This window comes from Fundulus heteroclitus, chromosome 23 (genome assembly GCF_011125445.2).
Source record: "Fundulus heteroclitus isolate FHET01 chromosome 23, MU-UCD_Fhet_4.1, whole genome shotgun sequence".
NCBI classification, from domain to species: domain Eukaryota; kingdom Metazoa; phylum Chordata; class Actinopteri; order Cyprinodontiformes; family Fundulidae; genus Fundulus; species Fundulus heteroclitus.
The window spans coordinates 31,869,733-31,891,632 of NC_046383.1; the positions used below are offsets into that span (position 1 = coordinate 31,869,733).

The 21,900-nt window shown below is 42.7% G+C and overlaps 1 protein-coding gene across 3 annotated transcripts; it reads left to right on the forward strand.

Annotated features, from left to right (window-relative positions):
- Positions 1-2,039: 2,039 nt before the first annotated feature.
- Positions 2,040-21,550, forward strand: LOC105929188 (bromodomain containing 8). Of its 3 annotated transcripts, none has more exons than XM_036127028.1 (19): positions 2,040-2,145; positions 2,935-3,031; positions 4,392-4,461; positions 4,551-4,600; positions 4,712-4,834; positions 5,927-6,007; positions 6,360-6,424; positions 7,986-8,152; positions 8,363-8,554; positions 9,304-9,397; positions 10,499-10,659; positions 12,905-13,337; positions 13,418-13,455; positions 13,538-13,737; positions 13,828-13,920; positions 14,019-14,087; positions 15,373-15,658; positions 17,681-17,725; positions 20,514-21,550. In XM_036127028.1, exons 1-19 carry the CDS (start codon positions 2,127-2,129, stop codon positions 20,571-20,573), a joined length of 2,343 nt encoding a protein of 780 aa, XP_035982921.1. In that variant the 5' UTR covers positions 2,040-2,126; the 3' UTR covers positions 20,574-21,550. The 3 variants fall into 3 exon arrangements, with proteins under 3 accessions (XP_035982921.1, XP_035982922.1, XP_012722307.2); XM_036127029.1 differs by having other exon boundaries at positions 10,517-10,659; XM_012866853.3 differs by lacking the exon at positions 17,681-17,725.
- Positions 21,551-21,900: the final 350 nt, after the last annotated feature.

Genomic DNA, 21,900 nt, shown 5'->3' on the forward strand with positions numbered 1-21,900 from the left:
TTATGGGGCAGGATGCCTTCTGTTATAACGGTGATGTAGCGGCACAAACATTCACTTAAGAAACTAGTCACAACATGACTAACTTTCTCATGCTAAAGTAAAGATGTGACTTTTTTTTATGGTAGTGTTTGCTGGGGTGGAAAACACAGCGTAGATGTAAAAAACATTGTTAAAGGCCATAAATAAACCTACAAAAACAAATAAGTTGACCAGTAATAGAAGGAGCAAAAATTCTGAAAACTAAGAGAATGAAGCCCAGACTTGACTGTAGAAAGAAGCCAAAAGTACTTTTTGTGTTTTCCTTTTGGACTTTTATCTCAGTTTTACGTTCATAAATGGAACGTGATAAAGAAACTAGAGATGTAGCTTGACACTCTGTCTCCTGTAACCAAAAATGATGTTACCACAGCCACACCATGCTAAAGAGTGTCAATTTAGTTTTCATGCCCACACAGCACATAGAGAGGCTCTCAAAGACATGCACTTGTATTTTTATTGTATTATTCAGCTGAAAAAAAAAAACAGCAGTTCTACCAAAAAGATGCAATTAGCCGGTTGCAAAAAGATCTGCAACTTTAAACTGAAACATTGTTCAAATGTCTTTTGAATACCTTTTAGCGTTCAGATTTATTTGGTATGAGTCTGCCAACATCCCATTGCTGTTATTTGTCCACCCAGCCTTGTAAAATCTCTTCAAATCTGTCAGTACCTGTTCAGATGGGCCCACAGATTTTCTGTAAAATTTTGTTCTTTCATGGCCATTCAAAAATCCTAATTCTCCTCCCATTAAATCATTCCTTTGTAGATTTTGATGTACTCTTGTGCCCTGGGATGCTAAAAAATTAAATCCCGTCTTAAGATAAGAAGAAACACCCGTATTGTTTCACAATTTCTTTCTGTCACATACCTGAGGGTCTAAGGTCACAATTTAAATGAAATCTAAATTGACCACCTTGACCAGAACTCTAGTGCCTGAGAAAAAAATGATCCCTGAACATGACGCTGCCAATGGCATATGTCACTCTGGGTATGGTGTTCTCTTGATGATGAGTACTGTTGATATTGTGCCAGTTTGGCTTCCACAATCACTTATTCACCAATAATGTTTAGGGAGAACTGAGAAACATCCGTCTCTCAACCCTGTTCCTTGGTCCTGACATGTGGAGAAGATATATATGATTGTTGTCACATGTAGAACACAAGCAATACTTGTTGGGTTTCTTCTGCCTTGCTATCACCCCATTGACAGCCTCCCTTAGAAGTATCAATCTCGCCTTTTCATAAGTTTTAGAAAAGGTTTAGTTTGTGTAATTTCCCACACATGTTCTCCAATTACTGGTAACTTATCTCACTGTACCAGGGTAACTATAATGCTGTGAATTTCTTTGTATTCTTCTTCTGACTGATACCTTTGTCCAATGAAATCCGTTTGATCCTCTGTGGTCTGTCTTCAAAATATGGCTCTAGCTAAATATGGCAAAAGAACAAGTGTTAAGACAAAACAGTCTCTGGGACATCAGAACCTTGTTTCACTTTAACCAAGATTCACTATAACTGATGTTAGATGGGATTTCAAGAAAACTGAAGGGTGAGAATGAATCAAAAGGTGCCTCAACTGGTGTATGGGTGTGAGTTAATTGATCAGGCTTGAAAATAAAAAAATGCAATAAAGCGTTTTCCACTTTAATTAAACAGACTATATTTGTCACATTATGTCTTCCCTTTGAGAGCAACTGCAATTCCCTGTTTGTTGTTATTTAGGGTCACACAAAAGAGCAACGGTTTTTTCTGTTCTTCAAAAAAATACAAAGAATAAAAAGACAATGTTAGGGTAATAAACATTGTCAGAGTTGTTTGCTGTGAGGATTCACAGCTATTATCTCTCTTGTTGTCTGAAAAGCCACAGAAAATATAATTATGTAACATAATTGCTCTTAATCTTATTTAAACCTAAAGCATAAAGACGACTGTTTAGACCCTCGCCATGCAGTTTTGTGTTTCAGGGCCTTTTTTTTTTTAATTCTAGTGTCTCTCCGGCTGGTTGCTCAAGGGGACCGAGTGTTTTGTGCATCACCTAAAGCTGTCCGGCGGATGTTGTGCCAGAGGGGGGCCTCGTTACAAAAACAATGGCGAGCGGGATCGGCAGTGAGTAATATAATACTATCCTTTAAAATATTATTAGTGAATAGCAGAGTCCAGTGAGGACAGACGAGCCCGCGGAGGCTGTATTTCCTCCAGCTCATTCGGACAGCGCAGCCTAGTTGCTCCGAGTTTCGCTGCATTGCGCGAAGCTCCGTGTGCCTCATGAATGTGTCCCCCCCGAACAATGCTAAGCTACGGCTACCAGTTCGACGTTAACGTGGCATTATTTTATGTTAGTGGTTTAATGACGAGCTACGTGGAAACGACCAGTGTCTGTGTTGATAAGTGGTGTTTAGGTTTCAGTGAAAGGAGAAGCCGTAATCGTCCCGCAGACCGTCACAAGCTAATAAGAGGATTGTGGCTAGCTGTAGCAAGCTAGTTCTGCTTGTTTCCGTCAAACATGCCGCGCTTATCCTCGGGTTTCTCTTTATATTTGTTATTTGGAAATTAGGTGGGACCACTTGATGCCCCTAATAAAAGTGTGTTTTCTGCCAGAAAGAATCTAAATTCAAGTTTGAAGCGTTGATTTAGTTCCTTGTGCATCCTCAAATAACACATGATGGACGTGTTAGCTGGCAGGCAGCTGTACCTGTCATAAATTAATAAACATGTACGTTCTTTGTCTGCCTTTATTATACCACTGCAACGTGCTTTCTTTGTGAGGTTTTCTTTTCTTATGTTCTCTCCATGTACAGCATGAATTATCTTGTCTCTGAAATGTACTATACAAATAAGCCTGCCTTGCCTTGCCTCTATACATAATTAGTCTTTTTCTGTCATTTTCCCTTATAGAACACAAGCTACTGAATGTGGGACCCACAGAGCCCTGGTCAATCAGGGAGAAATTGTGCCTGGCCTCATCTGTTATGAGGAGCGGAGACCAAAACTGGTAAAGCGATTAGGGCTGCAGCTATTCATTCTTTTCTTAATTGATTAATCTGTCGATTGTTTTTTTTTTTTTTTTTTTTATAATCTAAAAAGAGATACTCATAGTAAATTAATATATACCAATAAACAAGCATTTTGAACCTAAAAAACATTTAATAAAAAATAGCTAAAACATGTTAAAAACATCAATTCAGTGCTCATAACATGGCAATGTAATTAAATTTGACAAGACAGAGTAGGGCTGCAACTAACCATTCGTTTTGCTAATTGATTAATCTCTTGACTATTTTCTTCAATTGACAGATTAATGATCGGTTAGCAAAGGATGCCTAATAGATGGTTTGTTTTTACAGAACTCCAATGATAAATTTGCCACTTGAGGACTTCTGATTGAGCATATTTACAGACAAAGTTTTTTTTTTTTCATCTTAAATGCAAAATGTATATATTTTTTTGTACAGTTTTGGCTTAATTACCGCTCTGCTTTAGAGCGGGTATGTTCAGCTCCAGAAGATAAAATAACACCCTTTATTAGTGTGGTTATTGTGGCTGGCTTAACTAAAATACTGTTGTCTCCGCAAATATAGTTCCTTCTCCCCCAACTTTCTAATAGCAGCAAACATTTTCGGATTCAGGTTGTCTTCCTAACAAGTTGAAATTAAAAAAATTAATTGTTGTTATACATATCTGAACATGCCATTACAAATACAGCTCCTTTTAAATAAGATTAAAAAACATTTTAATTACAGGTTTAAATTCAAAGCTGTGGTTGGTAATCCTATTCAGAAACACTTTTTGTTATACTGGGTAAAATCATCTTGACATTTTGAATTCAGAAAAAGGAGGTTAAAAGGAGGTTAAAACAAAACAATCGATCTTTGTGGGAGCTGCAGGCCTGTAAAAACTTAAACATTTAGGAGATTTTTTTCACGTAATCCCCCTGTAGAGCGAGGTAAGACGGTCTTTCACATGCGCAATTATTAAAAAAGGGACTCGGGGAAACTTCCGGAAAAATCGCCGACCCTAGCTTTAACAACATAGGTAAAAAGCCAGGGAGGTGAGTTTTGCATGTCACTGTAGCTGTGCTTCCTCTGCATTTTAAACACCTCACTGATGCTGAAAGTAGCCAACATTGATGCACCTTCCCCACCAGAATGTTGTAGTTAGCCTGACTAGTAGCCATTAGTGTGGTGTGTTCGCTGATCAGAGAACGACTGGATGTTTTCACGGTCAGCCAGTCGACCCTGGTCAGGATCAATCAAGTTGAAAATCTTCCACTTCATCAGCCTCTAACATGTCCAGTTCGCACTCCCACCTACTTCCATCATGTGCTCATTCTGTGGACGCTGTCTGTCGTTAAGGGTGTCTGTGAGCAGAGCTATCAAGCCTTTCTCAGAGCCTGGTCGTCCTCCGGACTGGTTCTCTCAGAAGGTGAGCGAGGCATAAACCTACTTTTCTTGTCGCCTGCCAGTTGTTGTATTTGTCCTGTTATTTAGCTAACGTCTTGCTCTGCTTCTCAGCACTGTGCCTCACAGTACTCTGAGCTGCTCGAAGCCACAGAAGCACCCAAGTGAGTGCATCGACATGTACATACAGTGCAGCATCGTCATACTGTTTCATTCCTAGCTTTTCTAACTTAAAGTGACAAGCTGCTTTAAGTGTTGCCGCTGCCTTCCTCTAGACGGAAGCGTGGGGAGAAGGGCGAGGTGGTGGAGACCATCGAAGATGTCATCGTCCGTAGGCTGACCACTGAAAGGATCGAGGAACTAAAAAGACTACAGAGAGACACACAGGAGCAGTACAGGTGGGTGGAAACTTTATCTTTACGCCTCACAAACTCCTTACATATTCTATACATCTGGGACTGATGTTTTATTTAAAAGTTCAGGCTTTTTTCCTCAGAAAATTGGCCAAGCCTGGTGGTCGGTGTTGCCATGGTGACCCATTGGGGTTTGACAAAAAATGTTAGAAGTTGACATGAAATTTGAAACTGACTATTTAATTATGATTTATTGTAAAACAATATTGAAAAGAGTTAAACACCAACTATAGAGTCTTACAAAAAGGCACTCTTGAAATAATCACAAAATATACAATTAAGATAAATGTCAATTGTTTGCATTTAAGTGCAGTCCTTAATGAGTAATTAGATGGTCAATCTTACAACAAGCAATATAATACGGATCACATTTAAAAGTAAAATAAATAAAATGCACCCAAACTGTGACTCCCTGTGCGTTCATGTATTGGCCACAAGGTGTCGCCATTGTGCTTTCAGCTATGTCACCAAAGATGCTCTATATCAGGGATCAGCAACCTTTTTGAAACTGAGAGCCACTTCATCGGTACTTTATCATATGAAGGGCTACCAGTACTGGCCTTTGAACTACAAGAGTCCAAGCTCACCTTAATTTCACGTAATATAAATGTTTTTAATGCTTTTGTCATTTAAAACCTATGTACATGCAAGTATGATTAAAAAGGAAGAGCAACTGAATAAAACAGTATTTTAAATGCAGCTCAGTGGAGGGTTGTGCTATTTCTATGAATGGGCTTGAGGGCACCACATGTGGTCCTGGGGGGCTGCTTGGTGCCCACGGGCCACATGTTGGTGACCCCTGGTCTGTATACCATCTTTTCTATTGCTGTTACTAGTGTATAAAATGTGTTTAAATAAATAAATGACTATTAGCCTGACGGGGAACTAAAGCCTGCCATCCTGCCAGGCCTGTAATACAGTGGGGGAAACCCTGAGTTACAAAATAGAAGTACAATAAATAAAACTGAATCCTAAAAAGGTAAAAACGAACTAGACAGGTTTTGCCTGCGCTGTAACATTTAAATGTGAAAAGGCAATGAAATGTTTTCCTCCTTGTCTTTTTCCTCGTCCTGACAGGAAGCTGAAGAAGGAGGTGGAGCTGATACAGGCGGGTCACATGGACTCCCAGCTCAAGGACCTGTGGGCAGAAATCACGCTGTGAGGCCCTTATCTTTGTGATGATCCCTAAGCTTTCTAAAACTTTGATATTTCCAAATAAATGAGCCCTGTAAATCTGGCAGATGGGACCAACTATCGCTTCTGGTCTAAAATCAGCTATACTATCATTTTAGTGAGTTTTATTACAGAAGTGACCTCCCTCAGCTCTAAAGCAGGGCTTATGGTGTTAGTTTTCTTCATGAGTTTGTTTTTGCCTTCATGGATGTCTCTTTGTTTCTCCACAGTAGTTATTCATAGCTTACAACCTTTCAGCGCCAAGCTAGCCTCCCTCCTTTCCTTCACCATTCCTGGTGGTTTCAGCTGTGTTTTTTATATTTTTTTTCAACTATAGAAAGAAGAAACAGGAGGAGGAGGAAGCAGAACAGAAGAGGAAAGCCACTGAGATGGCGTACCAAGGTAGAGTCAGAGTGCTTACTGTAAACACCCTGAAAACACAGTCATGGTAAAAACAAGGTGCCCCCACGCTGCTTGCATTGGATTTAAGACGGGAGGTTGCAGGCTGGAGCAGCTAATACCGTGCAGTATTCTCCAAAAACACAGGGGGCAGTACTCAACATAAGCAATGGAAGCGCAGTGAAAAAGAACAAACAGCTGTTGTCACACACGCAAAATGGCCGTGCGCGCAGTACCATAAACAATCATGAAGAATAGTTAGTGGGTTTATGACAGCTAAACAGAAATAAAGGAAAGGTTAGAGACGTAGAAAAAGATGGTGTGTTCACCCTGTGCTTACAGAAGGATGTGAAGGTGAACAGTACAGCCTGTCTGTAAAGCCCATAGGGATTTTTTTTAAATAAAAGGTAAAAAAACAAACACTTTTTGGTTGCTTTACATAATGTGAGTTGTTGTTTTTGACTAGAAATATGCTGCAAGTGATGGAAAGAGAGGTCAAAATCCTTGTTTTTAAAAGATGTTTGGCTGAAATGCACAAACTAAACACAGGAGAGGATCACAAACACTGACTGGACTGCCAAGCACTGTGTGGGGGGCTCATGTTTTTCAGCCGTGAGACAAGACCACATTGCTGTCAGTAGCTATGTGTACATGAAACAGAATTTCACGATTGGATTGAAATCTGTTCAGATTAAAAAAATAAATAAAAAATAATCGTTATATTGGCACGCAATCAATTAATGCGATCATAATGTGCGTGTATATGCACCTGGCTTTATTGAGAATACAACCACTCTGACGTGCCGTTAACAAGTTTCCCTTTAAAAAACACAGAAAAGTATGAGCTTCTGTCTTCGCTGAACAACAAAAATAGTAAACACAGCAGTATTATATGAGATTATTTGTCTTCTGAGCGCCCAGGCTGGACTTGAACCAGCTTCTAATTACGGTTGAGTTGTTAAATAATAGTTTTGAGTAGAAAGCTTGTCTCTGAGCCCCGACAGTTTTGCTTCCCGACGTATTTCCGCTACTCAAAGCAGAAATATGCAGCGTTTATGTCTGGCGCACATGTGCACTCAGGTTAGTTTGCCACATTTGGAATAATTTGAGCCTGACAAGCGTTTATATGCACTTTGATTGGATTATCAATCGGTATAAACCTCCTTTCTCATTCGGATTACAATCATTCTGATTGAGCTTAATCTGATCATCATATTACGATTGGCTTGTTTACATGACACATTTTTATTCCGATTACATTTGTCCATGAAAATGTAGCTAGTGAGTAGACAACATGCTCCTTTCTATGCAAAAGGATGTTATGTTCAATGATCCCAGTTTAAACAGTAACCCGTCAACGTGTTTCAAAGTCTAGACCTGAGCTGTGCTGAAGACGTCTGCGAACCTCTAAGACTTGAACCTTCGCTGTAAAGAACAATTGGCCTGAGCTGCACTGTGTCTTCTTCTGTGTAGAAAATATTTATGCTCTGTGATGGTTTCTGTGTTTTTATAATTCATCAGAGAGACAAAGTGGCTTCTTTTTGACCTTCTGCTTCCACCACAGCTCGCCAGGCACTGAAAAACACGCCAAAGCGCCACCCCAGTGTTACTGTACGTTCTCCTCTGGGGGCCAGCCCCCCAACCCACGACTCTCAGGCAGACTCTGCAGTCCCCACGCCGCCCATGGATACTGAGGGCGTCTCCTCTGACGACACCACAATGCACTCAGTAGTAAGAAAAGCTTCACACGCCGCTTTAGTGCCCATAAATGAGCAAAAACTGTAAAATACACATGAATTCTGTTACAGAGGTGCTTTAAGTTTAGAAAATGTTAATATATCTCAGGAGTACCCCTCTCTCGTATTTGAGGCCAGGAGTCAGTTGATGTGTTTCAGTGTATGCAGCAGAGGGCTTTGTTTCACTTTCCCGTGTCTCTGTCAGGCTCAGGGGGTCGGGGTGTTTCTACCAGCAGTGGACGCTGCGGGGCCGGGGCCAAAAGATGGAGGCGTGGCCCCTCTGGTTGACGACTCGCCACAGAAGAGGCTCCTAACGCAGAAAGCCACACCCCCTCCGTCACCTCTGCTATCAGAGCTTCTGAAGAAGGGAAACCTCATCTCAGCTAGCCCCCGCCTGGTGAGTTCAGGCTTCAAGAGTCCCTCCAACGACACGATGAGACAATAATAGGGCTGGGTATCATCTAGGATGAGCCGATTCGATACGATTCTCGATACATGGCTCAGCTTGCTTTGATTCCAATATCGATATTTATTACTTTGAATTAATGCTCAGTGATTCAATCACCAAAATCAGCCAAATATTATGTTTATGTTCTATTTATTGATCACAGACATATTAACAGGAAAATAAAGTGCATTTGCTTCAATGCATTTAACGTGTCACAGAAACCAAAAATGTGCCCAAACATCTGATTTTAGGGACAAAGGAGCTTCTAAAATCCTGTCGGCCGTTCCACAAATTCGTCTCACTTGCTCTCCTTCGCTGTGAACTGTAATGGTTGCGCTGTAATAACGCCCCCTAGAGGTTGGGAGGTATATCGATATTGAAAGCCAGAATATCGATATTAAATCGTTTTTAAAAATATCGATATTAATCTTTATATCGATTTTTATGCACAGCCCTAGACAATAATGAAGTGTTCTTCAGCTCTACAGTCGCTGATACACACTAGAAATACCAGTGGAAATCTAATTATTTGTAGCTAAACTTTGTGTGGCAGTTTTTTGTAGTAGTTTGCAGCTTTTGCTTGCAGGGATTATTCTCAGTTAAATTACCTCAATCCCAGTAAGAAATGTATAGACTTTTATCTGTTTCCATAGCTGGCCTGGTCAATCTAATGTTTTTCTGGGTATGTTTGGTGCCAGGTACCAGAAGGGGACACGCCGATGAGTTTAACCAACGGAGTACAGACTGCAGCCACAGCCACGGCTTTAGTGTCCAGTCATGAAGTCTTTACAGGTAAGCAAACCCAAATAAAGGCTTCTGCATGCGTGTGCAAAAGCATGTTTTAGCCCAATGGCTTTGTGTAGATTTGTTTTAAGCAGTCAGTATCTTTGCTGCAGATGATCCATTTATTATGAACCCAGTTTGGCCTGCAGGCTGAAGTTAGGCCCAGAGGGTAGAAGCTGACTTCTGCCATCATCAAACTACTACAGTAGCAAAAATTATTATGTTTCATAGACCTTTAAAGTCGTGTTGGCAATCAATAGCTGTAAAGTAAAACAGAATCTTATTTACTCTGCACATAAGGGCAGCAGGTGGTATGCCACCAGGAAAGTGTCTCCGGTCAGATTAGCTGCAAGATATCCCAGTGATTTAAAGCAGCACCATGTAAGACCCAAGTATTAGCTTAATTTGAGATGTATTCAATGATTTATCAGGACAATACACAGCATTTGACACACATCGATGCTCTGTGTATTTAATAATCAGCCTTGGTGTAAATGACCACCAAATGCAAACATGATGGAGATTTACAGCTTCATAAAATAGCGTTGACATAAACCACTCTGACATGTGTGAGATGGAGATGTTTAATGGTGGTAGACGTCCTCTTTGGTCTTGCCCTCCTAGCTTCAACCCCCTGGACGAGCTAATCTTAAGCTGTGCTAAATGAAGACAACAAGAGAGTTATCTGCTGCAGGGAACGTAGGAGTGTTTAACAGAGCCTCACTTTAAAACTCCTGAACTAAACCTTTTATAATAAGGTCCTTCAGAAACCAACTCAATAGTCTGTGCTCTGCTTATTTAAAAGGATAGTTATTGTGAGAAGATTGCCCACTTTGCCACCTCTCAAACACTCTTGTTTGTTTGTTGGCTGCTTTAAATTGTGATTTTTAGATGAGAATATTTTGACAAACCATCTCTGAACTTAACAGAACAAAATAGCAACTCTTTTCCTTGTTTCCGTTTGCTTCTTCGCTGCGTAGTTGTAAATGAAGGGAAAAAGTAACAGAGAAGGATCAGTGGGTCTAGTTTGACTTGTTAAGTACTCAAAAGGTACTTTGAACTGCCCCAGAACTAGGCTGTAAACGTCTATGCACCTATGCTTACTTTCAGATCTGTATGTGTTTGCAGAGGGGGATGCCGACGCTGCGGTGAAGGCAGAACTCGGCGAGGAGACGGGGCTGGCAGAGGAGGATCTTGTTGCTGTGTCTTACATGGGGGATGAGCTGGACCTGGAGACTGTGGGAGATATCATCGCCATCATAGAGGAGAAGGTAAATGCAAAATGAGAAACTAAATATGAATCAAATCAATTCAATTTTATTTATATAGTGCCGGTTAACAACACATGTCATCTCAAGGCACTTTACAAAGTCAAATTCAATCAAATCATCCAGACTGATTGGTCAAAAAGTTTCCTCTTTAAGGAAACCCAGCAGGTTGCATCAAGTCTCTCCAAGCAGCATTCACTCCTCCTGAGAGAGCGTAGCACCACAGGGACAGTCGTCTGCATTGTTGATGGCTTTGCAGCAATCCCTCATACTGAGCATGCATGAAGCGACAGTGGAGAGGAAAACTCCCCTTTAACAGGGAGGAAAACCTCCAGCAGAAGCAGGCTCAGTGTGAACGCTCATCTGCCTCGACCGACTGGGGTTTAGAGAAGACAGAGCAGAGACACAAAAAGCACAGAAGCACAACAGTAGCTCTTACAATGGTAGCTTATCATTATCAGAAAGTGTTTGAGTTATATAAATACTTTTTTTGTCTTCTTCTTTATTTTTAATATGAACTTTGTTCTGTTACTCCTGCTGTCGCTACTAATAGCATTAGCAGGGGAGCTAACGGAGACTCAGTGTAGCGTGCATATGACACATTTTATGCAGGGAAAACCGGGCATACGCTGTACGATATTTTCAATCGTGGTACTCATATAAAGCTCAAACTTTCTAACTAAACCGCAGGGTATAAAAGTTCACTGCTCACGATATCTGTTCTTAAACTGTACAGCCCGACGCTCTGATACGATCTGACTGCTCACATTGTACGTTCAAAAATCACACATCGGACTCAGCCCCGTAGAGAGATGGCGCTACTCGGACTTTTCTACCCAGAAGCCAAATGTAAACAGTAGAAGAAGAAAAAGGCGGAAGTGTCGATGCTCACTGTTGAATATGAGGCTCACTAGAACGAAACGCGTTGCTTTGGCAATTGTAAGAGTTTCTCCTCTGTAGTTTGACTCCATGTCACACGTACCGCCGTCATGCTTCTCTCAGCTCCTATGTTTTCGTTTGAGAACATAGGAGCTGAATTTCCCTGTTTGCGCAAGGTCGGGGGAAATCGGCTCGTAACTCCGCTTTAACCGCAGGAGGCACTCACGTGGGCCGACTGAATTTCAAACACGTTTGATTTTTATCCGATCGTCCGATTTGTCATCGGGAGGTGGTTGTGAAAGACGAATCGCCCCTCGTTACCTCGTACAGTGTACGCCCGGCTTTAGGGAGAGAAGAAGGGAAAACAGATAAAACAAAATAAGGGTACAGTGACACTTCACTTTACAAAACAAATTGATAGCATAAGCCTCAACAGCTGTTCAACAAAGGCCTGTTAGCACTCAAGCACCTAAGTGTCTCAAAGAAAAAAGAACACTATGAAATAAACTGCAGTTGAATAGTTTTCCATGCCTGTAGTTTAGCTGCTTTGTACATATAGAGACTGCCATTTTGCCCTTTCTGTTTGCTGGTGAAGATTCTCAGTCATCCAGGTCATGGTCATTCCAAGAAAAAGTAAAAAACAAGGCAACTGGACTTGTTTTCCGTAGTAGAAGACGTTTCACTTCCTCTCCAGGAAGCTTTCTCAATTCAAAAGGTCTGGAGTAATGTGGAGTAACAAGCTTTATACCATTGCCAAACAAAGGCCTTGTAATGGCTTAGATAACATGCAAAATCACTTGAAATGCTCAGACCTCCATTTTTAAGCCCTACGACTTACTCTTGGAGATTGTGATTTTGACTAGGCCATTCTAACAAATGAATCAACATTTCCCTTGTAGCTCTGGCTGATGTCTAGGGTCCTAGCCCCCGTGTCGAGGCTTTTGTAGCCTCTTACAGGATTTCTTCCTGGATTACCTTGTACCTACCTTAGTTTCCCACAGACTGAGGCTGCCACCATCAAGCCTTTCTTCTGTCCACTCTATAACAAATGCTTCCCTTCTTAGGCTGTCGGCTTCGGAGGAAGGCCGTGTGTGTAGTTCTGTAGTTGTTTGTATAATTTAACCCTTCCTGACCTGTCTGCTGTTCGTTTTCTAACAAACGTCTGAGGTCTTCACTGAAAAGCTGGAGTTACGTTGAGATTAAATTATACACAGATAAACTCTATTATGGAGGCAACTGCTTATACTGCATTTTATTTAGGTCTGTCAGAGTGATGGGGCTCTAGCACAAATGTTTGCCACCCTTTATTTTTTACAAAATGTTGAACACTGTTTATCCGTTCTAAGTGCTTCTCTGTGCACTACTCCAGGTGGATGACTCGGTTGAGGCGTTGGATGCCGCTGCTGTGGAGGAGGCTCTGTCTCTCTGTGAGGAAGCAGTGGCAGAAGGCCACACGCTCCCCGGGCCGTGGGAGACCCAGGAGCTGAAGCCGCCAGAACCCACAGTCCAGCACGTCGGCTCCCTTCAGGAAAGTCAGGACGTTTCCGCTTTGCTGACCCCGTCCTCCAGCAGCCTGGAGACACAGAATCAGCCTGAGGTTAAAAAAGAGGAGCAGTTCAGCGGAAACGGCGAGGGAACAGAGGTGACGGCAAGTGACGTCGCCTCTTTCGCCGCCTCCGACGACGGCGCGGCAGCCGGTGATGTCACAGAGGAGGGCGCCGCAGTGAAAGAGGCTGCTGAGGCTATAGTGAAGAGTGAAGGTGAGGAATGGAGCCAGCCAGACGCCAACCCCCCCTGCCTCGGTGAGTACCAAACCTGCACATGCAGACGCAGAAAAAACACTGAGGGTCGTTCTCTAACCCTTATTTTTCTTCTTCTGCAGACTCAGAAGACAGCTCTGTGTCTGGGAAAGAGTCCAAGGTAGCCCACATACCTCAACATGTTCCGACATTATTTCATTTACGAGGAAACTTTTACTCCATGTGTTTTTCGTTGCACTTAGGAGGTGAAGGAGGAGGAGGGAGGGAGTGAGGCTGACCCAGATGAAGGGATAGAGCTAAAGGAGGACTGCGGAGAGGGCGAGGGTCCCTACCTGTCCGAGGTGGAGCGGGCCGCCAGCGAGAGCGAAGACGGCTACGGCCCCCCCTCCCAGCGCTACACCATCGATTCACTGGCCAGCAGCCCAGCCTCTTCCTCCCAGCTGTAGGTGGTCATCCTCACAGTGCAACAACATCCACCTTTCTATCATAAAACCTAAATCTTGCTGTCTCTCCTGCCTTCCATGTGCACCAGCTCCACATGCGGAGAGGACCAAGAGGCAGTCCAGGCGCAGAAGATCTGGAAGAAAGCCATCATGTTGGTGTGGAGAGCTGCAGCCAATCACAGGTGATGTTGAATATTGTTGAATATTGTTTATTACATTTCAAACATGCCCTTTTCAAACAGCATGTTCTGTGTTAACGCAGAGATGATGTCTGTTGCAGGTATGCCAGTGTCTTCCTGCAGCCCGTGTCAGATGATATCGCCCCCGGTTACCACAGCATTGTGCACAGGTCAGAAAACACATCGTAACATCCACAGACTGCAGGCTGTTGCAGCACAAAGATAAAATGGTTTCCTGAATGATATGGACCCCTTGAACTTATTCACAGTGTGTCATGTTACTATCATGACCTTCAATGCGTTTTATTGGTATGATGTTTGCTAGACCAACATAAGTTGTGCATAACTGTGAGGGGAAAAGAAAATTGGTTGGTTTTCTAGCGACGCACCGATATGGAAATTTGGCCCGACATCCAGTATTTACTGAAAGCAATGCTAACTGAATCTTTGAATGTGGGTTATAGTCTAGATTTACACGCTGCTGTTTGTACATCTTCTTTGGACACCGTAAAAAATCGACCACACTGTGACACTGTCTCTGCTTCATTAAAAAAAAAACACAATCCTGTGTACGATGCATTGCTGTCACGGTCTCATGGCCAAAAATACAAAACAAAAAAACAACACAGGACCATCGCCCTCCCCCTCCTGACACACTGTCACCAAGGGCAACTGGATGGAAATAAACATCGGTTGTTAATATCATTTAATATGTTGAAAAATTGCTGCCGATATATAAATGATGCCGATACATAGATGATGCCGATATATAATTTCTGCCGATATATAAAGGATGCCGATAATTTCTGCCGATATATAATTTCTGCTGATATATAAATAATGTCGATAATAATGCCGATATATAGATGATGACGATATATAGATGATGTCAATATATAATTTCTGCCGATATATAAATGATGTCGATAATGATGCCGATATATAATTTCTGCTGATATATAACTGATGCTGATAATAATGCCGATATATAAATGATGCCAATATGTAAGTTCTGCCGATATATAAATGATGACGGTATATAGATGATGCTGATAATTATGCCGATATATAAATGATGCCGATATATAGATGATGCCGATATATAATTTCTGCTGATATATAACTGATGCTGATAATGATGCCGATATATAGATGATGCCAATATATAATTTCTGCCGATATATAAATGATGTCGATAATGATGCCGATATATAAATTATGCCAATATGTAAGTTCTGCCGATATATAAATGATGCCGATATATAGATGATGCCGATGATGCCGATATATAGATGATGCCAATATATAATTTCTGCCGATATATAAATGATGCTGATATATCGTGTATCCCTAGTTTATGCTCATCGGGTTTCTTTACAGATAGATAAACAGACAGCTATTGCTAGCTTTTTTTTTTTTTAACACGTCTGCTTCCCTGCTCCTCGCCCGCTGCAGACCCATGGACCTGTCGGCCATAAAGAAGAACATTGAGTCCGGCGTGATCCGGACCACAGCCGAGTTCCAGCGAGACATCATGCTGATGTTCCAGAACGCCATCATGTACAACTCCTCGGACCACGACGTGTACCACATGGCGCTGGAGATGCAGCGGGACGTCCTGGAGCACGTCCAGCAGTTCCTGGCCACCCAGCTCATCATGCAGACCTCGGAGAGCGCCATCTCTGCCAAGAGCCTGCGCGGCAGGGAGGGGAACCGGAAACCAGGGGAGGCGGCTGAGAAGGTGGGTCGATTAGCCAGAGGGCCGGAGAAGATGGCGGTTCCGAGTGTAAAAGCCTCGTTTAGATGGCAGCTCTGTCCAGCGACTAGTCAGTGTAGCTGAAAACCTTCTGTTGGAGTGGATCTGCATGCTCCATGAAGTCCACCTTTGTAGCTGTTGTCTGTTCTGTTGGCAAACAGCTGCCCTCTCCTGAAACGTGCTCACTGTATTCTCTGGAAGCCACACGGAGGGACGGTGGGCATCATCTACCGTGTGTGAAGACGGTTGGGTTAAATGAGCAGAAATCTCATGTATGGGAGCAGACTCTGGTTACTTGTTGCATTAGCATCATGTCAAAATGTCCGAATGCTCCAAGCAAAGGTCAAATTTTCCAGTGTTCACGTCTCCTTTAGACCGACATACCCTGAACATCTCACACTTGACCACAAGTAGCATAATTTACTGTTTTCACCTGGCCTATAAGTCACTGATGAACCAGGTGGAAAGTTCTGGGTTGATGCATTCAAATACAATAACATTGTATTTGAATCTTGTTTTTCCTTTTTAATATCAGAAAAACCCATTTAAAGCGCTTGTAGAACATGCCTGTTATTTGCAACAACTACTGGCTAAATAATTCCTTGTTGCTTTCTTGGACCAACAACATTTTTTTTCCGTTCTTCTCTTGCGAGACAGATTCAGTTTAAATAAATCTCACCAGTCTCCGGGTAAGTCCGTGTGACCCAACCTGGACATACGAGACAAATACTGGCCAAGATGGCAGCCACTGAGCTCAGTGTCAGTGAAAGCAGACTTGATGTTGATTCTGTTTGTGCAATAATAATTTTAAAGGCAGTTTTATTGGATGTAGTTGATCTCTGATGGCATATATCTGTATTTCTTCCATCACCATCACAAAGTTTGTGTATTTTGAGTGTACACCCAGTGGCGGTTCTTGCACGGATGTTGCCCCCTCCCCCCGGTATGGCGTCTCTGGTCGCTGTAAAATCATCCAGTCCTGACTTCATCTTTTCACAGTCTAAGATGATCCTGAAAGCCTAAATAAGCATTTAAAAATTTGCTTTTTGTGTTTTTTTTACAATCAAAATAAAGGTTTCCAAAATTGCAAATAGTTTGACAAACTAAACATTGAAGATCCTGAGCTAAAGATGGTCAAATGCGTCCAGATGGATTAGATTTCAACAATCAGAAAACAACTGTGGTGCTTTATCAAAGGAAAACTCCTTCAGGGTAGCTGACCATGGCGTTGTTGTTGTTTTTTTTTTGTTTTATTTGTGTGCATTGTTACGCCACCGCCATGCCGTCCGGCTCTGGGCCAGATCACCCGTAGCAAAAAGCGCCACTGAGTGGGTCTCTCTGTTCACCCTTGTATGCAGACCTTGAAGACAGTGCAAGCTTGGCAGGGACACATTGTGTTTGCGTCTAAACGTTCATCAAAGTCCGACCTGCTGATTCTGTCCTACGTGCTTGTTCGCTGCGCTTGTTACCAGGAGCCTCACCGGAACCATTGCTGCCGACTTCCCAGCTGATCTGTGTCCTGCATGTCTGGCTGCAGCCTCTCCCTGCTCACCTACCCGTGTTTCTGTCTGCATGCGTGTGTCTGCAGGTTTCCTTCATGCATGCTACGCTCTGTAATTGGAGATAAATGTGCGTGTCTGTAGTGCGAGGCCAGAAGGGTCCCTGCTACTGTTTTCTTGAAGCTGGAAGTCGGGGAGGAGGTTTTTTTCTGAAGAAACAAATGCAGATATTCTGACGGGAGGCGCGGCGGGACTCTCTGAATGCACCGGCTCGTCTCTCTGTTCTGTGGCTCTGTCTCGTAATGTCTTATCTAAAGTTTTGGGTTGAAGTGTTTGTTCTTATGTCTTCCTGATGTTCTGTGGATATGTGTGTTACTGTTTGTCATCTGATGAGGTGCGGCACCTCCTCGGCGGGTTGTGTGGCTCGGAAGTCCAAATGAAACGTGCTTTTCTCACGCCCGTGTGTCTTTGCTTTCTCTTTTTCCCACCGATGTTTGTCCTTCTACAGGACAGTGTCCCAATGGCCTCTCCTGCTTTCCTTCTCTCTCTCTTTGTAAGTATTCAGGTTCTTTGCTCCGATCGCACCAGAACCAGGTCCCACTCACTCTGTCTGTATCGCTCACCTTTCTACTTCACTGACATTAAAGTCACACAAACGGATAAATAATAATAAATAAATCAACCGGCCTTCTACTTACAGTGCCTGAAATGTTTCACGTTCTGTCAGGGTGAAATGTCAAAGGCCTGTTTATTATTGCCTCTGGCTTTTATTGGGATTCTGTGTGACAGACCAACACAATATGGTACATGTTTTATAAAGCAGTACTAAAAGTAACTAGACCTTTTCAGTAACTAGACGATTCAAAGTGCTGCACATGAACAGAAAAGCATTAGAGGGAAATATTTATAGGAAAATAAAACATATTAACAAAGGAATAAGCTGAGTAAGTCCTTGTCTAGACTTCTTTAGTTCCACTGGAACAAGCGTCCTCACTAACTTTCAAAGCTGAAGTGTTTGTATTTGTTGGGGTTGCGTCTCCAGCAGGTTTGCACATCTAAAGACTGAAGGACAGGAAGGCGGTGTCTCCTGAGCTGATCAGCTTCTTCCACCCGGCCGCTGTGTTCCCAAATGGCTCGGAAACAAACTCCAAACACGGGTCCTTCTTTTCCTCAATGGTTTTGTCTTTGATTTTTAGAGAGCACCACTTTTCCAATAAACCTTATTCGCTCAGCTGAGGTGTGGAGCTTTTAGGACAGTTCTGCACGAGATGCTGAAAGCTTTAGATAATGTTTTAGACCCTTATCCTGCTTTAAACTGCTCTACGTCTTCCTCCCTGACCCGTCTGCTGGGTTCCCTGGTCTTCACGAAGCTGTTGGTTCTCTGATGTTCCCTAAGCAGACCTCTGAGGCCTTTATAGAACAACTGGATTTGTGTTGACATTAAGTTACACACAGCTGGACCCCGTTTAGGAATTTAGTGACTTCTGAAGTGACACTGCAGGGAAACGCGACCCAGATCCGTCTTTTTCACAGCAGTGTGAACGGCCCAACTCCGATATTTTCACAAAAAACGATCTGTGCCACTTCCATATATGGTACTAATTCGGATTTATTTTCAAAGTGTCCACAGTCTGAATTAGGGCTGGGTATCATCTAGGATGAGCCGATACGATACGATTCTCGATACATAGCTCAGCTTGATTTTATTCCAATATCGATATTTATTACTTTGAATTAATGCTCAGTGATTCAATCACCAAAATCAGCCAAATATTATGTTTATGTTCTATTTATTGATCACAGACATATTAACAGGAAAATAAAGTGCATTTGCTTCAATGCATTTAACGTGTCACAGAAACCAAAAATGTGCCCAAACATCTGATTTTAGGGACAAAGGAGCTTCTAAAATCCTGTCGGCCGTTCCACAAATTCGTCTCACTTGCTCTCCTTCGCTGTGAACTGTAATGGTTGCGCTGTAATAACGCCCCCTAGAGGTTGGGAGGTATATCGATATTGAAAGCCAGAATATCGATATTAAATCGTTTTTAAAAATATCGATATTAATCTTAATATCGATTTTTATGCACAGCCCTAGTCTGAATGGTCATGTCACATTTATACGTCACTATCCAGTCTCTCACTGCACGTCCACACACAGTAGTAGCTGTTAGAGCTCCATAGAAGACCATTAATAGCTGTGCTGCTTTCTTCTTACCTTAATTCATCTCGCTCTGATGTGGTCCTGAAATTGTCGGCTCCCATTGCACAACAGCTTTCTAATGACAAGGAGAGACGCTGGCTGGTATCCACATTTTTTTGTTTTTTTTTGAGGGTTTTGTAAACGAAACTTTATTGAACACTTCTAGAAACAATTACATTCACCATTACTTCCGTAAACAGCGCGCTGCTCTGTGACGTCTCCTTCTGTTATCTGCGCATCGCTTTGCAGTCTTGAGCCGTTCAGACAGCAGAATGACGACGGTCACATTTAATAGTAGTATTAAAAGCCAACTCAGCATCAGTAGCTGCAGTGTGAGCGTAGCCTCAGTGGCGCTGGACTGAATGTAGGGGTATCAAGAGTAAAAGAGGCCTAATAATGTCCGTCACAGTTTTTTTGATTTTTATTTAGAAGCCTCGTCTTTTTGTTTTCCACTTTACAAATACGCTCCACTTAGAGTTGCTCTGTCACATAAAAGCCTGATAGCTGTCCCTGCTGTCTGCGGTCAGCTGACTAAATGTGAAAACGTTCAGGGGACCTGACCGCTGTTTAAGCGGATCATCCTGATGTCTTTTCTGTTTTACTTCTGTTGAAGCGGACATGTTAGAGAACATGCCGCCTGACTCATGTCAGCTTTCCCCTTTTTCTTTTTTTGTTTTGTTTCTTTTCTCAGCATGACTTTGTCCTTTGTTTTGGTTGGTGGGAAACAGTCGTGCAGTCCGTCAGGATGTTGCCGCTCCAAACACCAAGCCATCATCTGGGAGCGCCCTCATACCCACCCTGGGTTGTTTTTGCCCACGCTGTTTTCACATCACACAGACGCCCCTCCTTCGGTTAATGAGTCCATGCTGGTTTCCTGTTCTTCAGTTTCTTTTACATGCGCTTCTCCATGTCTCTCTGCATGCTCCAGTGTCCTTTCTCCTTATTTGGTCTTTTTCTGTCGTCAATCTTCCTTTTTTGTTTTAGCCATCCTTATTTTCTGCCGGCCTGTCCTTCATGTGGGGATTACGCCCTGCGAGGTGGACCGTGCTGTGTTTTTGTGCGGAGCTCAATCACATGGCGAGGCGTCTGATTCCCCCCCGCCTTAACGAAGTAATCCTTCCTGTCTCTCCCACTGCAGGATGGAGGCACCAGGGGTCGCCGTAGCGCCATGGAGGCTGACCTGAAAATGAAGAAGTAGACTCCGCCTCTAAGCACCACCATGCAGCGGTGGAGCTCGTCACCTGCTGGTCGCTCAGGACGCTTCCTGGAAATGGCCGACGTCTCTCTGGCCCGGTTCTGTCCGTTTATTAGGCTAACGTGAGATTAGACCCCAGGGCAGAACACACCATCGCATAGTGTCACTTTAACCGGTGAAGGTAGTGAGTAGTCATTCCCATTTGATGAAGCTGAATGAAAACTTTGGAACGAGGACATTTTCACCAGCAGCAGTCTGTTTGGGGTCGATAATCAAAAGGCAGGATGACTCCTGCCTGCTGGATCTGATCACGCTCAGCGGTTTATTATTTTTTGGTATATCTGTCCGGCACCAACATGTGCGCACTCCAAGCTGGCGACGAAGGCAGCGACAAGAAAACCGATGGCACACAGCACCAGTGAATCAGTTTGGGTCACGTTGAAGCATTGTACCCTTGGATTTTCTCCTCCCTCGTTTTATTGCCTCTGGTCCGTGGGCCGGCGCGTACAGGAGCATGTTTTAGGTTGTGAACTTCCACAGAGCCTTTTCCAAAGCATGATTTTATTCAGAGAGGACGTTTTGATCACAGTTCCCCTTCAGATTCAACCCGTTAGTCTCTAAGGGACCTTCTTTGACATTTTACAAACTGAAGGATTACCTTCATTTTTCTATTTCATAAACCGAGAGGCTTCTTACTGACTTAAGCAAATCCAAACCTAAAGGGTACTCTGAGCATTGGACCAATGTGCTAAATCAGCTTTGTCTGTTTAACAAGGTGGGCAAAGTTAAAGTTTGTTAAACTGTATTGTTCATTTAGGAAGTCCGTCTGTGTGTGGGTGCTCTGTAAACGGCATTAGAACATGCTGGTGTTGTGTTAGATGAGTACAAAGCTGAGTTTTGTACCTGAGAAGGATTGTGGGTAGCTGAGACATGATTCATGTTTTTGGTGTACATTTGTTAAATAAAAGATTTGATTTAAATGGAGGTCAGAGTGAGTTGCTCAAGGTGGAGTTTTCCTTTAACATGGACATCATTGGCAGGTTTGGTTTTCTGGTGAATGAGGGTAAGCATAAAGCTGCGGTCTGATCTGTCACCATGCATAAAGAGCATACAGGGTTCAGTTTCCTCACATGACAGCTGGCTCATCTAGTTTCATATTTACAGGCTGTTCTTGTTCCATGGGAGGAGGTCCACTCCAACTCTTAATGTAGTCGCTCTGAGCTGTTACTAAAGCTAAGGCCACCAAAAACAGTTCTGCAAGACCACACCATTAAAAGATTTAACCAAGTCTGGTTCAGGAATAACATTTACAGATACCGACAGTTTGCAT

Excerpts from the sequence above, each read along its gene's own strand:
- LOC105929188 (XM_036127028.1), top strand. Across the intron at positions 13,738-13,827 it reads CCAGCCTCTTCCTCCCAGCT|CTCCACATGCGGAGAGGACC; the intron begins GTAGGTGGTCAT and ends CATGTGCACCAG. Across the intron at positions 17,726-20,513 it reads CTTTCCTTCTCTCTCTCTTT|GATGGAGGCACCAGGGGTCG; the intron begins GTAAGTATTCAG and ends CTCCCACTGCAG.